Source organism: Poecilia reticulata, linkage group LG12 (genome assembly GCF_000633615.1).
Source record: "Poecilia reticulata strain Guanapo linkage group LG12, Guppy_female_1.0+MT, whole genome shotgun sequence".
NCBI lineage: Eukaryota > Metazoa > Chordata > Actinopteri > Cyprinodontiformes > Poeciliidae > Poecilia > Poecilia reticulata.
Genome location: NC_024342.1, coordinates 14,976,245 through 14,993,030, shown reverse-complemented (window position 1 = coordinate 14,993,030; position 16,786 = coordinate 14,976,245). Strand labels below are relative to the sequence as shown.

The following is a 16,786-nucleotide window of genomic DNA, read 5'->3' as shown; positions in this document are numbered from 1 at the left end:
GTTGGTGAAGTGCACAATTTGGCAATGGCTGTCTTTGGAGAAATGAGCGAGTGGGTAGCAGTAGTACTGGGTAGTAAATGAGAAGCTGAAAAGGTTCAGAGTCATTGTTTTATATAAGTTATTGGCACAGTTTTCCAGTTAATGATTTCTCAGCATGTTCAGAAAGGAGATGAAAAAAAATCTATTTGTTATTTGCAGAGCAACGTGGTACATGCTTAAAACTTTATGGTGGTCTGGGGGATTTGTGGCCATGGGGTTGAATTGCTTTATGGTGTGTTTTGTTAGGATCACCATGGCTTCCCGTTTTACTGCTTTTGTCACTTGTTCTAGATTCACTTTTTAACTCTTGGTGTTTGTGGCATTATTTTTTTATTATGTTGGTCTTTTTTCTGTGTCCCTCACACACCTGGTCCTTGTTTCTGTGAGTCACCTGTTACACATCACCCCATTACTCCTTCAGAACAAATACATTCCTACGCCTCCAAAATGGTTTCTTAAGAGATCAGAGTGGCTGTGTATTTCAGTATTTTTGTCACAATATATCTTGAGTTTTAAGTTCTTTTAATATCTCAAGGAAAACGTCAGTCTTTAGAGAATACCAAATTGGATATAATTCCTTTTCCTGTCGAATTAAATTGAATCCACAGCCAGAATCCATTGAAATCTTAAAGACAACAGTAGCTTGGTGTGATTGTTTTTCTTCCCATTTACTCTAATCTCCCTAAATAAAGTCCAATGAAACCGTATGCTTTTGAATATCACTTAATTAGTAAACATTGTCGACATGACATATGTTTATATGTCAGATATATGTTTCACTTTTGCCTAACAACTCTCGACTGCCGAGAAGACATTAACAAGTTAAAGCGGAGGAGGAGTTTGGGAAGATGTTTAAATAAACATTTCTTTCTCCGGTAATAATGCCTTTGCATTAATGGTTCTCATAAGATAACATACAAATGTCCAGACGTATATACAAGCTTTAATCTAAATGTTTTTCCAATTTGAGTCAGAGAAAATGTCCTCTCCCTACTTCTAACCTCCCATCTGTTCCTGCTGGTGCCATCAACCTCCAGTCCCAGCTTCTCAGCAGTTTACAACCAGAAGTTGGGAAGCAGCTGGACAATAAAAGCAGCTTAAAAGGACACACTCGTACAATGTTTACAATTTCTCCAATTTTGAGCGGCGAAGAGCAAGGAAGCCAGTTGTTTTTCTCAATGGCCTACATCTATCTCTTGCTGTCATAGCTTAAAAAAAAAATCTTGATATTTTGGGGACACTGTCCATGCTAGGAAGTGTGTCCATGAATCTGATAGGCCTCGTTTTAGGGGCTTGAGATGCTCTTAAAGCATAGCTCAGTAATAGTTACTCCAAACAAGTGATTGGGACGAACAGCTTAGATTTTAGGATAAACATGATTTGTGCATAATAACCTTTTTCAACTGATACAATAATGAGGATAAAGTCAAGGGTATGCTGTTGCTTTCAGAAGAAAATGTATATTTTTTTTGCAGTAGTTTAAAATACTAAGTAAGAAAAACACAAGACCCAGTTGTACTGCTTCATTAATCACTCCTATATAGAAAGACACACATGTATAGAACCAGGGGCACTCTCTACAGGGAGAAAAACAGCATACAAAGTTAATGGCAGTAGTAGCTCTGTGATGACCACATCTAAGAAAGAGGCAGGCGAACACAGGAGTACTTTCTACGAGGAAATAAATAACGAGAATACACAAAGACAATAGTAACTGTAGGTCTGTCAATGACTGCATTCATGAGAGAGACAAATACAGGAGCACTTTCAATGGAGAAAACAGAATAAATACGCACAAGCTAGTTACACGCATCTTATATTTGTTGCTGTCTCTTGGCAGCCATCAAAACAGAAAGAGACACAGTGTAACAGAGAAGCAACGAACCTGAGGTACTTTCAATGGGAAAAAAACACAAAGTCTACAAAATAATTGGCAACAATACCTCTACTAATGGTTTTGTCTAAAAATGAGACACAGCCAAGCACTATATAAGCGAGCCAGGAGTACTTTCTACTGTAGAGAAAAACAGGGCGCAATAAATAAACAATAGCAACATCTCCACCAAGGATTTGACCCACAACGAGACTAAGACAAAAACAGAGGCACTGGGGCAGGTGAATCTTCTACAGAAAAAGTAACAAAGGTAAAACACCATGGCTGCAATGACTGCTTTTAAGGCATAAATACAGAGTAGGAGAAAAGGGGTCACTGAGTCTTTCAGCAGTATATGTCTATAGCAGAACTGCAATAAAGACAACTCAACATGACCTAAACCACTCAACTATAGGTTATAGTTAGACAGTTTATGCTGGCTGGCTATATGTTGACTGGATAATTTGATTTGAAAATGTAATGTTTGCATCATTTTGGTTTGCACCAATGCAAACCAAAATGCATTGGTGCATTTTGGTCTTAAGTAAAGACCAAGTAAAGCGTCTTTAGTTAAAAATCACAAGAAAAAAAAAAAAAAAAAAAAAATGTGCAAAACTGAATTCCTTTTAGGTTTTCCTGAAAAATAAGTAATTATGGAGATTCAATTTAAACACTGAGATTTATTAACAAATAGGTTTAAATAATTATGCGTATTTTTTGTATTTCAAACATTGCAAAAGGTTTTCTATGTTGAAGCAATCAGATTGAAATCCAGACACACATATCCTTTCAACCACAGTTTGATGTGCAAGGCTTTCAACATGTATGAAGTCATGCAGACAGCTCTTTTGTATACACACACAAACATTTTTGTTCTTGCAGAATGAACGGAGTACTGCACTTATTAAGTTTGCATCTTCATGTAAAATCCCACTACAATCCAATTTGAGCATCAATAACGCAAACTAATCTAATCTAATCTAATCATGCAAAAGTGCTTTATGCATTTCATTTATCTGTAATACAGATGGGAAAAGAGATTTTACCTGCTAACACAACGTTGGTAGTTCAAATGTTTTGCATTCCCAGGATGGATATTTGAGGACATTACGTCAGTTTTGTTATGTTTTCCCACATTTCTAATCTTACATTTTAAATTTGGATATTTTTCACATCCTTTGCATGCAAAACTTAAAGCACCTGAAAGTCCACAGCCAATCAAACAGGAAAACACACTCTACACAGACATTCATCCGTAATTAAATACCAAAGGGAATCACACGCAAGGCGCTTTTTTTCTTTTTCTACATTTATTTTGGGCAACATTTACTATGGAGGACAGGCTATCCTGTTGATGAATCATTGTTTATTATGTCTAGAAACTCTGGGTTGCCCTCGACTCTGCTACGCAACTGTAAGTCCAGTCAAGATCTCCCTAACCTTGAGTGGAGATAACGGCCTGAGTGCCACTTGTTGCAGGATGAAGCCACCCTCATCTTGCACACATGCAATCTTTTCTTCCAAAAACCCCTATCTGCGCTGTGATCTGCTGTTTGGGCAGTGCCGTCTTAAGCACCTCCAGTTAAATCTGCGCTGATGAATAGCAATCAGTGCAGCTTGCAGATATTTACATTTTACTCATTGTGATAACCCTCATCATACACTCATGCAATCCCATTAGGAGGACATGCTGAAGTTATTGAAAAGAAAATACATTTTAATTGTCTGCGTATCTTCAAACTGTATCTTTTGCCATTAATTTTTTGAATAGTTGCTCATTTACAACTAATGCAAAACCTGGCTTCACATGTAAAGTAGAAAAAAATGGATGCATGCTTTTTACTTATTTTTTTCAAAAATAAAAAAACTTTAAAAAGTTTTCCACATCTTTGTATACACCATCTTTTCTGTGATATCTCTAAACAAAACTGAGTGCCATAAAATGCATTCAGAAGTCACCTAATTTGAAAATAAAGTCCACCTGTGTGTGGTTTAATCCTTTTCTGTTCTGATAAGGCAATAAGTTTGTTGAAAATTTGTGAGCAGACTGCAGCGTCATGAAGACCACCAAGATGGATCAAGGATAACGTTGCCGAGATCTTTAAAGTCAGATTACAAAACAATACATCAGAAGAACAAGAACTGCCGTTAATCCGGGTATCTGCTGCAAAGATTTGACATGAAGCCATAAAAAAACAGCTTTACAGCCATAAACCCCAAAACTGTGGAAAAAAAAAAAAAAATACGAAGTCATCATAGGGAGTCTTGCACAGCAACTTGTTTACCGTTGAGAAACTGAATTACACCGTTACACGTTTAAAGGGAAGTTGAAGAAAGAAATGATACCTTCAGGTGACATCTAGTGTAAATACAGCTTTATTAGGGAAGAAAATGTTCAATGACAAAAAAAAGAGGGGGAAAAAACAGTTTCACAGTACATTTCATCCTCTAAAGATGGTGCATTGAAACATACCTCTTCCAAATCCCAATGTTGCTCTGCACAAACATGATGCCTTCTTACAAAAATACAACCCCTCAAGCAGAACAAAAAGCAGAAGTTGAAAGGAGGGACACTTGGAAAATACCGGATTTAACCATCCTTCCTTACATAATTTGATCAAGAATGGCAACAATCTACATGATTTTAATGTTACGAAAGCCTATTTGCTTGCACCTCTTGATGTTACAGGGCCACCTCTCAATTCAGATGCACAAAAAGAATAAACCATAGCAACAAACTGTTGAGGTCTGAAAACAACAGAAAAAAAAAAGATATTGGTCCTGGATTATTTGGAAATATTTGAGCTCGCACGCCGAGCAAAGTGAAAAAACAAACAAACTTGGGTCCGATCATGTGAAAGATGCAATGACAAATCGTCGTCCTACAGAGGCGTTGGTTGTTTTATGGAGAGGTAGGATAGTTGCCATGGCCAATGCATGAGGTCCCAGGATGAATCATTATCCCAACTGTTGTTCTTAAGTGTTTGAAGTAGATAAATTGAACAATATACACTCTAATTAAATGGCTACAATAAAATAATACCAAAGAGATTTAGTCTTTGTTTAAAGAAATACTTGAGTGGTTAAACAGAAGCCAAATGGTGTGTCTGCATCTGAGAAACTCTCCAGATTGAATTGGCACATGATTAAGCAGATGTCGAAAGTCAAATTAAAATGAAGAAGACAAACAGTTGGTGGTGTAGCAACAATTCCACAAAGCGCACTGTTGTTTAGACTCAGATACAACAGATTAACAAATGGTCCTACTTATAAACTGTGATCCTTCATTTCTCTGTGGAGCAGTAATGAGGACGCACTCTGGAGTGGATGAGTCACATTCACTTAAAACAAAAAAAACAAAAAAAAAACATCTACTGTAATATCTGAACCTGGCAGCATGATTGAACGCACCACGATGGAAAACATAACAAAATCCTTTCAGCTAATCTGAGCGATGAGAGTGTTTGTAAGAGCAGGACGTTTCAGCAAAGCTGTGGGATCACGCTAAAAGCTCAGCAACGCCTGTCTCCTGTGATCAGAGGAGGGATATTTTTAAATAAATTTGTTCTGATCCGGTTGGAGCCGATAAAAAGAAAAGGAGCAAATGCTTAAAGCAGATGCTTTTGAAAATTATTAGACCGAGTAAAAAACTTTCTCCCATGTTCTCACTATGATGTTTTATAGGTAGATCAATGGAGGGGATGAGCAAATTACAACAAATCAGAATGTAGAGGGAAGGAAAAATAAAACCCTACAGCAAATAAAAACCTATCGGTGCACCTTTTCAGTCCAATTTCTTTTCTTTCCTTATTAACTATGTGAAGCTAAAAATATCTAACACTTTAATGCACCTATGATCCTGATTTTATTTATTTTACATCAATAAATGTGTCTAGAGTTGAACTCCTGATTACAGTGCAGCCTTTCCTCATGATCTAGAAATAAAAGATGTCCCGTTACATCAGTTAAAAATAAATATACAGTATCTATTGTATAGATCCCACTGCTGCACAAGACAACATTCCTTCATTTTTAGATAACAGGAAGGGGGATCCCAAAAAAACTGCTCAACTCAGTTGGTGAAGTTACAGCTGTACAGAGATGAATTTTGAAATCTTTTCCTCTTTGTGCTCTCAGGTGGAGGTGTCTCTGAACGGGGAGGGGGGTCACGTTACTGGATCTGAGACTCCCGGACCTTGGCCTGCAGGGCGTCACACGTCTTCTTGGCGTCGCCGAGCAGCATCGCAGTGTTAGGTTTGTAGAAGATGGGGTTATCCACCGCTGCGTACCCGACGCCCAGAGATCGTTTCATCACGATGACCTGCAACAACACCACAAACAAAATTATCATCGATCATTTTGGAAGAAAGCTATAGAGAAAAAGTGGAGGCAAAAACTTTTATTTCCTTTGATTTCTCCAGAGAGAATATTAAATATGATCTATAATGCTACCATAAACAGGTTGGGTCAGGTCTATTGGCTATACAAAACATGTTCATTACATTTTTTTGTACAAAAATCACAATTGGATAAGATTTTGGTCTGGTGTGTGAGTGGTGGGGGGGAAGGTAGCCTGCTGATTTGTGGCTTTACAATTCCAAAGGTTTTTGAAACGGCTTAATTTCTAGACACAAAAAAAACATCAACGTATTGCCAAAAAACAGCTGGGTGTTTTTCTTAAACAGTCGGGCTGTTTTTAGAAGCAGCAGGAACCCAAATGGAAGTAAAAAACTGTCCAAAATGTGAATTTTGCATAATATGTCCCTTTCAATGGAAAAAAACTAAAAGAAAAAAAAATAAATTCACACCCTTGGTGTAACACCACCATGATGCTCTGAATGTCTGAACGTTGTCATTTCACAAGGACAAACTCCACTCTAATAAGACCAGCATGGGGCTGCACCTGCACTCATAACGATCTGAATGTGGGCCAGCAGATGGACACGGTTCTGCTGTAAAAACCTCCCAGTTGTCATCATCTCTCGGGTTTGAGACAGATCTGATTATCCCGCCTGCGCCAGATGTCTCACCTGCTTCGCCTTCCAGACCTCCAGGACGGGCATGCCAGCGATGATGGAGTTGGGGTCTTCTTGGGCGGCCGAGTTCACTGTGTCGTTGGCGCCGATCACCAGAACCAGGTCAGTTTCTGTATCCACACGGAACGAATCACGGGTTTAAAGACCACCTTTCTGCACATGTTTCACATCTGCAGTACAGCTTGTTTTTTTTTTTTTTTTTTTGTTTTTTTTATTATTTACTGTATATGTCTTTCAAGTGTTGGATTGAGTTGTCATAAAACAGCAGAAAACAAGACAATTTACATACTTTTCGAGCAGAAAGTGGGCCACTGAATCCATATTTTTTAAAATGTGTGAAGCAAACTTAAAAGATAATTCGGGGCATTTAAACACATTTGTTCAGCATTTAGATTTTTTTTTATTCCCAGCCTTTTGAGTGGACCTTAAAGTACAAAGGATTAAAAAAAATTTGAAAGTACCAAAAGACTCAAAAAGGAAAAAATAGGGCAGAAAGAAAGAGACAGGTAAAAATCAAGGAAAGACTAAGTGTTGTTCCTTACAGACATAAAAAGACACAGTAAAGAAAGGACACACATTTGTGAAGGAATGAAAAAGATGAGAACGGGAGGAAGAAGAAACATTAGAAACAAATCAAGTAACACAGGATAGAGAGAGAGAGAGAGAGAGAGAGAGAGAGAGAGAGAGAGAGAGAGAGAGAGAGAGATGGGGAAAGTAAAGGATAGAGGCATGAAACAGGAGAGCGAAGGAATAACAGAATAACAGAAAGAATCAAATAAATAAGCATGAAAATGTAGGTGTTCTACTGCAAAAGCAAAATAAAGTTAGAATTGAGCATGCAAGAAGATGCATGACAAAAGAGGGACGATTATTTTATTTAAAATCTCTTAACTAAATGAACAATACTTTACAAATTCAAATGAAAGCTTCAGACTTTCCATTTTATCAGTAACAGTCAATTCCACATTTTCGTATTCATTCCTACAGTTCAATTACTTTATTCTGCAAAATGCCACCATGAATTGAAGAGTAATTGTAGCAAAACTGTGGAAGAAAACGAAAAGCTGGCCTCACCGGGGAAGTCCTCGTTGATTTCTTCCATTTCCAGGACAATGTCATAGGGGACACCTGCTTCGGCCAGCAGCACGTTCAGCTGACCGGGCATACGGCCGGCGACGGGGTGAATACCGAACCTGGAGGAAAACACACCTCAAGTCCTCACTTTGCACAAAAACCTTAATGTACAAAAACAACTCTGACTGGACAGGAGATATGTCGGAAGCGGCCGAGGAGGAATCAAAATAAACCGAATCGAGAAGAGGAGGATTCTAAATAAATCTAAAGAGTTTGTGGACAACTTAATCTGAGAGATATGAGCAATAACAATCAGATCACAGCAAACTCTCACAAACATCATCTGATTAGTGAGCTCTCTTTTGTTTGTAACTTGTGCACAGCTCTCAAACTCAATTGACCATGACATGTAATCAGTTTAGGTAATTAGTAGAAGGCTGCTTGTTCCTTTCGCCGTTCAAGCAGAGTTTAAGAGAACTCTTGTTTCCAGCAAACAAGCCGATCTGCATATGTTATAGATGAGGATTAAGGAAAGAAGAAAGTGGAGCTTTGATCTCAGAAGAATCAGCATTTTGTGTTGTATTGCTGCATCTAACGAACAACAACAGAAAGGCAGAAAGGCTTGAGACATAAGAAAGACACAAACGATTACACAGGCTGTTGGGAATAAAGGGATAAATTAGGAAACAGAGTAAGAAGACAAAACAGAAGAAAAAACCTGAATGTTTTCTACTTTTTTTCCCCCCTCTGACCACCCACTTTCCTCTAATCAGGCACAAATGCTCTAAGCAGCAGCAGCTGCCACGGCCAGGATCAAAGCAGAGGCAGGAAAATTAGACGAGGTTCCGCTGTACCTTTTCTGTCCCTCGTTAGCATTTCCTTCTTTACAAACACACTGGTCTCTACATGCAATCCCATTTTCTTATCAGCCAGATGGAAGCAGCAACCATCGTTTATTACCTACCAGTAAAACATGAGCACAATCGTATCATTGTAATCTACAATGCCCATGCATTTGTCTTCTGTGGTTCTTTATTGACTATAAGTAATAAACACTTCTTTCTAAAGCTACTTTTTTTTTTCTTAAGTAAAAAAGTAATATGCAAAAAATAAGACATAAAAGAAAGGGGGCAGGATTGAATAAGTTTACATTTCTTCATGCCTCCTTTTCGAACATATAGTTGTGAAAAATGTATATTGTGGTATTTGAATATGTTTGAAATAATAATAAAAAAATAAACTAAACCCCAAAGGGAGAGTTTTGGAAATGTGAGTTTCCAAAACTCTCCTGTGTTGCAAAAGCTACACAGGTGCATCTCCATAAATTTCAAAATCAATGAAAAATTGATTTATGTCAATAATTAAACTAAAAACAATTGGGCTCATTATGTTGTTTATAGAATTTATAATACTGACCATTATGACTTACTGTTGTTTGGAACTCAAAATCCAGTTTATCATATCATATGAAAAAAACAACAACATACTTAAGAACCAGAAACATAAACACAGCAAAGACAGGTATTATGTAGAAACCCGTCCAGGCACATCACGATAAGCTACATAAGGTCATTTTTAAACAAGCTGTGATTTATACAAAAACAATAATGGAATGTTAATTGGAAGAATAAAGCATAGTAAGAAAAAAAAACATGCACAACAAACAGGGAGATTGCAGATTTAAGAGGACGGTGAAGCAAAACCCTTATAGAGAGATTGAGGGGAGATTCACAAGGCTGGATTAATTGCTTTAAGAGCCACAAAGGCTTCGATTGTCCTTGTGTTAAAGTGAGTGGTCCACAGATTCCTTTTTAGATGAAAAGTACATTTTGCAACTTATTAGCAAATCGTGGCCTTGGAGTCTTGACATTTGGTTGGGGGTGTTTTATCAGGTCTAAAGCCAGAGCGGCCGTCTACAATCACATTTTACTGGTTCCATTTGCTTGCAAGCCTAACAGATTTATTTCTCTCAGGAGAACTTGGCACCTGCCCACTCTACGAAAAGAAAGTGTGTTAATGGTGATATCATCGTATTTGGCTGGCAAGCAAACTGGCAAACAACAATGGTGGATCGGCACACAAAAATCATGGTGTGGTAAATAACTTGGTCTTAAAAGTCATGGTTTGGTGCATTTTATCAGGAGAAGCACAGCAAAATGTACAAGTTGTTTTTTTTTTCTCTTCACTCAGCCGAGCACAGAGAAAAATGAAAATGTTCAGATAATATAAATATGTAACATTAGTATGTTATGTATTCAAATAAAAGAGACAGCATAGAGCTTTCTGGAGATTTGTTTTGATTATTAAAAGTCAGATATGTACCTGACTTTCTTGCCAGCCTCTGAGAGCATCTTTACCAGCTCGGCGATGGGATACTGAGCCTTTGCAGCACAAAGTCCATAACCTGAAAGAGATTTTAAAACAGGAACATGAGTTGATTTCGACCCTGATTCAAAGAATTCAAATGTAACACTTTGAAGGTAAGATGATCTGAGTGAAGCAGCATTTTTCCTTCACCTCTCTTCAAAATAAACAATGGGTGTCAAATGTAGCAAAAAACAATGTTGTTTGTGCACATATCAATTTAAAGATGTTAAATGTTTCCAGAGGTCAAAAAACAGTCCACATTTAGAAAAATCAAATGAAATAAAGTGTCAATAAAACACACATTCCTTCATCTCATCTCTCCCATCTTTAAAACTCAGGTCTTGCTTAGGTTTTTATGCATTGCTGTGTATTAGTGCCAACATAAAAACAAAACATTATTATGATTTGTCTGTGAGAATTAGGCTGTAAAAGTAATGCTAACATTGTTTTTGTTTTCTCAAATTCCAAAAATAAACATCTTAGTAAAGGTTGAATTCACTCAAAAGGTCAGATTTTAATTCCTCCACTCTTAAATTACTTTCATGTGAACGACGCAGGTGCCAGGTTTTAGATTTTTATCTCGCACCAAGCAGTTCAGTGATGTTTACAAGCCTCGTCTAAAGCAGTCAGAAACTGCCCTGTTACAACACAACAGACAGGGAGACACGGCTCAAAAAACAATCTCTCCAAAACTATGCCGTTTGTCTTCCAGCTAAACTATCCGAAGATTTTCACTTTACGCCCCTCCGTAGTATTTCTTTTGCGAGTTTTATTGCCAATATTCTCACATGAGTTGTCTTGGGTAAAGGAAAACACATGCTTCCAGACCATGCCGTGATGGTTCAGACAAAAGCCAGGAAAACACTTCTGTTTATCAAGCCGGGCCTTAACTGTTTCCACAGACGTCAATCAGCCAAAGTGACTGTGACGGCTCCAATTAGGAAGAACGCTTTGAATGGAAACGAGGGCAATGGCTAAAAGCTGGCGCCGAATAATGATGCAACACTATTAGACAGTATCGTGGCACAAACACGTATTAGTCTTTCGCAAATTGCCTCCAGCAGATTTTGTTGTGTCTTACATATTTGTAATGTGGTGCTACATGTCAGAGGGACGACGTGTTTATAAGGAACGGGGAATTCTAAGAGATTAAAGAAAAACATTCCAGCACATTTTTTTCTGATCAAAATTCCTCATTTATAGACTTCAAAATCCGTTTCTGTTTCAGCCCATTAAGTAAGAACGGAAAGAGACGGACGGAAGGGTTCACGAATGGATAGAAAGATGCTAGAATAGAGAATAGACAGAAGATAAACTTTAAAATATTTGTTAGTTTATAAATCACTGGATGGCTTAGCAACAAAAAACATTAAAGATCTGTTGTTGTATCAATCTTTCTGGCCACTCGGGACGTCTGGTTCTTGTCTGCTCTGCGTTCCCAGAACCAAACATGAAAAAGCAGCTTTTAACTTTTATGCACCACAGATCTGGAGCAAACTTCCAGAAAACTGCAAAACTGCTGAAACACGGAGTTCCTTTAAATCAAACCTCACTAAAAAACCCACCTGTTGAGAGTTGCCTTTGATTAATAGTAACTGGAACATTGGTCAACATATTTGATGAGTATTTGCTTAGTGGTTTTAGTGATGGCAAAATCACCAAAAATCAAATATGTTTTTATAGTGCAAAGCAGTGTGAACTGACTTGCTGCTGAAATGTGCTATACAAATAAACTTGACTTGACTAGAATGGATGGATGACTAATTATTGACTGATGGGTTCAGGATGGAGTAAAACTTTCCTATTCCAATTCAGAGTAATAGTAAAACCCAGGTCGGTGCCTTTAAATACATGCAAATGTTTCAAGAAAGTCCTTTCACACACACATATATACATATTCTTATATAAAATAATCCTGCTGGAACATGCCGTTTTTGTCCGTCTCACTGATTGCAGTTTTACATGAAGTTTTATTGAGTCCCGATACTCTCAGAAGGGAAAGCTGAATATCTTAACATACATTTGATGCCTCGCTTCTCTTTCACTGGGCCAAGGGAGTGCTGTAATTTGGCAATTCTTGTAAATTGCTGTGATTTCCTCAGAAGTTTTTTTGCAAAATTGGTATTGTGCTCTGTGACTGGAATGGCCAATTTGCAAAATAGGTGCTTTTTAAGTCTGTGTTTACATGTACCCACATGGTCATGGCAACCCCGGAAGCATCGCCACAGTCTTAAGGAAAGGACTCGAATGTTGTCTGGGGCCACCCAATAATTCACGCAGCAGGCTGAGACTACGGGAAGCCTTGACACATTCTGCGTCACCCTTAAATATGAGAAACATGTGAAACAGAGAAATGTGCAGCTGGAACTAAGGTTGTGTTTAGACCCCACGCATCAGCCCTGAAAAATGAACTACAGGCCAGTTTGGATGATAGTTGTCAACAAAACCCTGTAAAGCCTCATCTCGTCTAATTTCCCTCTGACCTTGCATACATACTGTAGAATGTCTTATTTACTGCCGACCACACAGAAAACCAGGCGAGGGTGTTTTTGTGTCTGTGCGCGCTCTGCCGGGACTTGTCAATTACCCCGGAAAACTGGGACGCAACACAGGTTGAGACGAGGTTAAACAAACAGAACGCACTTTGCTCGTGCCGGGAAAGAAAAGTGACGAGAAAAGTCAAAGCGCCATGTTTATCCACTCATGAGCCAGACCTCATGAGTGTGCTTTACCTGGAGTAATGATTATGTTGTGGGCCTCTTTAATCATGTCGACAGTCTGTTCCACGTTGACCTCTGTGTGTGTCCCCGTGATCTCCATGGGCTTTCCTGTCCCGGTGGAGGATGTGCCGTAACCCCCAAGGATCACGTTGGCAAGTGAACGATTCATGGCCTAAGAAGGCAGAAAATATTTACATTTGTCTCCCAAATAAAACCCCTTTTACTATAATAAGAAGGTGCAGAGAAAAGACACAAATCATAAAGAGTCAAAAGAGGTTTTCACATTTATAATGGTAAAGAGTCCCTCCTGCAGGACAGGAAAGGAACAACATTTAACAGTTTGTCCAGCCAAGCAAAATAAACTCATCAATGTAGCTCTTTTTTTTTTTGCTAAATCTTAAGCGCTAGGACATTTTTTTAAAACTGTACATTACTTACCACACACATAATGTAAGACAGAATGGCTCCAGAGGAGCCGATGAGAGCGCCGACGATGGTGAGCAGGTTGTTGTTCAGCAGGAAGCCCTCGGCACACAGCGCCCAGCCTGAGTAACTGTTGAGTACAGTGATGACCACCGGCATGTCCGCTCCTCCGATGGCCGCAGTCAGAGTTACGCCCTGAAGGACAGGAGGAAAATGAGGATGTTTCATTAAACGGGCAGAAGACAGTAACTTTTGCGACATTATGCCTATAAAGCAACATTCCTACGCATTTGTAATAACATGATTTTATTAGAATATTTATTATTTCAGATTCAAACCTGTTCACTGAACAGGCTTATTGAATAAAACTGCTACAATAAGCAACAGTGAAATGGCTTCTGAGCCGCGAAAAAAAAATCATTAAGTAACAACCTGTTTTTTGATCGTCCCACTTTTTTTTTTTTTCTTTTTTACAAAACCTTACGCTTGATGAAAAAAACTGAACAGGTACATAAAAAAATGGCTAATTACCTATTATCTTATATCGCTATAACTTTGAAAGCCACAGATTACAAACAAATAATAAAACCAGCTGGTTTAGTGATTTATTATTTGATTTATATGCTTAAAAAAATGAAAAGTCCACATTGAGAACTAACATTTTTCACAATTAGGTACAGATGCTCTTTGTTCCTCTACCATTTGCACAGTTGTTGTTTAGCAGAGGCCAACTGTAGTTACCAAAGAAGCAACGAGATCCGAGACCAACTGTTTCATTTATTTCAGCTCAGACTTCAGAAAATGGTTCCTTCTGACCACCTGCAAGGTCTATTTTTAAAAGCCTCTGCAAAAGACAACACACACATTTACAGTGGATGATTCATAACACTGTACTTGGAATACTGATTAGGTCCACAAATAAGGAAGCTGAGATAATAATCAGCAAACCAATTGTTGTATGCAGTGACACTGAAACTCCAGCTGCTGGTTTAAGCAAGAAAAGCCTGAATTTTTTCTATTTTTTTGTGAATCCCAACTGTGAGTGTATGTCTAATCTCTTCAGATTTGCATGAGAATGATCTATATTAAAATATAAAACTCAAGTGCTTTAATGCATAAACTAAAACTGTTTTATTTTTATTTGATAACCCAAACTTTTGGTTAAAAATATGATTCATTAGAATTTTTTTTTTTACTGAAAAACGTTTACAAAATGTAAGATTTCTTTAATAAATAAGCAATGAATAGTTGGAAAAAGCAGAAGAATTTGCCTTTTATTGTTCCCGAGGAGCTTATTGTCTGTTAACCAGATGAGATCAAAACCTTCCAAACCTTTTAAGTGCTGAGAAATTATTAGTTTATCAGAAGGAAAGTATCAAACCTGTCTGCTTGTGACTGCCAGACTTCTGCTCCACTCAAACTTCCCACACAGCTCCTGTTTTCTGTGACTTGACATTTATTAACAATTCCCACTCTTGTTACATTTCTCCTTATTTCCCCTCTCCAACATGCCTTTTTTCTGACTCTTAAAAGATAGCTTTCCTTCCTGGAGTTTATTGAGGCTTTTAATAGCATTCTTACATGTTTAGCCTGTCAGTTAACATGTAAGAACATTTCAATCTGTGATGTCCCAGTTTTTCTGCTTTTAAAAGAAGCCCCACGCTGAGAGAGACAACAGATCTGAGCAACACAGGCATGCAGCGTACCATGACGGCAGACAGGGCAGAAACCGATCCCAGACAGGTCATGCCTGTGGTGTAACTTGGATCCAGCATGTAGGGAACCATCCCACCGACGCTAGCAGCCATGAGCGTGGCATTGAGAGCGTGGCGGCCGGGGAGCATCAGAGGAGCGCTGTTCAGGATGCCTGCAGAAAAAACAGAGGCAGGTGGGTATAAAGCAGAAAAATAGATGCGTTAAACCATTTTAAGCAGATAATGCAGAAGTATTATTTATCCTAAATAACTTAGGCCTATCCTACTTCCTATCTGCAGAGTGTATTTATTGAGAATGACAATAAAATACTAAAATTCTATCCATTTTTGTCTAAAAATCTGCCATGGAAAATCACATGAAGCTTTACTAAAACTAATACTGCTCTAAGACTAAAACTCGCCTATTAATTAGGCAGCTTTACGGCCATTTGCAATAAATTATACAACAGTGTAACTCACAGTAATGACAGCCCATTAGTACTAATCTCCATACTTAACTTGATGGTGAGGGAAGTCCAAGAGTTCTCCACCGTTTTCACAGGTTTTATTTATTGCTTACTTCTCATGCAAGTTGACCTCAATGAGCTCTTAGATCCGTTCAGGTTGGAAGCATTAATTTATATATTTACAAGGAACCCTGCACTGATGAAGGCAGAATCTCAAGCCAAGTTTCTATAAACTGATCATTTTTAAATTTTCCATCCTTTTGCAGAATCCAGTTTATAGAGTTCTCTGCTGTGTTTTACGGATTTTTTTTAAAGCATAAATATTCAAACAAAAATAAGTGGACAAAGACAGGAGACAAATGGATGGATGTTACAAAGGGTATATGGATTGATAAATGGAAAAACAGAAGAAAAGACAGTAGAATGGACCGATTCAGCCGGACGCATGCATGGGCAGACGAATGGATGGATGATGCAGACCACTTCCTGTACTCCTCCACAAACTGATTTTAGCAGCTGAAGGCTTCGGATGCCTCGGTTCTCGGACCGTCTTTTCAGTTCGCCTCACCTTGCAGTTTGCCGTACGCCACCAAAGAGCCACTGAAAGTGATCCCGCCGATGTAAGTGCCAAGGTAGGCGACTATCTTGGTCAGGTTGGCCGCGGGGTCCGTGGCAAAGTGAGGGTACTCGATCATATATTCGGCCACGCAGGTGAGCACCGCAGCCAGGCCCACCAAGCTGTGGAATGCAGCCACCAGCTGAGGCAAGTCACTGATCTCAATCTTCTTGGCAATGGTCAATCCTGGAGATAGAAACAAAAAAGATGAAAAAAAAAACCAGAATGCCCCTTAAGGTCCCAAGCATAAATACCATGAGAATCACAAACACGCACACTCAGAGTACTGCCGGGAAGTGAGGCCTGTGGAAGAGCCAGGTGCTGCTGACGAGGCCCACCTTGGGAAATGTTTCAGTCGGCCTACAGTGAGTGTGTTTGTGCACACACGTGTCCCGCAGGAAGCCTTTCAACACGGCTATATCTGGTAAAGAGCATTATTAGTTGCGCGGATAGTTTAGTCTGGATTTCAGCTTTGTT

At 38.6% G+C, this 16,786-nt stretch overlaps 1 protein-coding gene across 2 annotated transcripts in view; it reads right to left on the bottom strand.

Moving 5' to 3' along the window:
- Nucleotides 1-4,270: 4,270 nt before the first annotated feature.
- nnt (nicotinamide nucleotide transhydrogenase) overlaps nt 4,271-16,786 on the bottom strand; it is a 29,007-nt gene continuing 16,491 nt past the window's right edge. For both annotated transcript variants that reach the window (XM_008424050.2, XM_008424051.2), the window contains exons 15-22: nt 16,262-16,495; nt 15,239-15,399; nt 13,548-13,727; nt 13,122-13,281; nt 10,345-10,426; nt 8,023-8,141; nt 6,943-7,058; nt 4,271-6,233 (exon numbers count right to left, since the gene is read on the bottom strand). In XM_008424050.2, the coding sequence (XP_008422272.1) occupies nt 6,084-6,233; nt 6,943-7,058; nt 8,023-8,141; nt 10,345-10,426; nt 13,122-13,281; nt 13,548-13,727; nt 15,239-15,399; nt 16,262-16,495 (1,202 nt within the window). In that variant the 3' untranslated portion in view covers nt 4,271-6,083. The remainder of the gene's footprint in view (nt 6,234-6,942; nt 7,059-8,022; nt 8,142-10,344; nt 10,427-13,121; nt 13,282-13,547; nt 13,728-15,238; nt 15,400-16,261; nt 16,496-16,786) is intronic.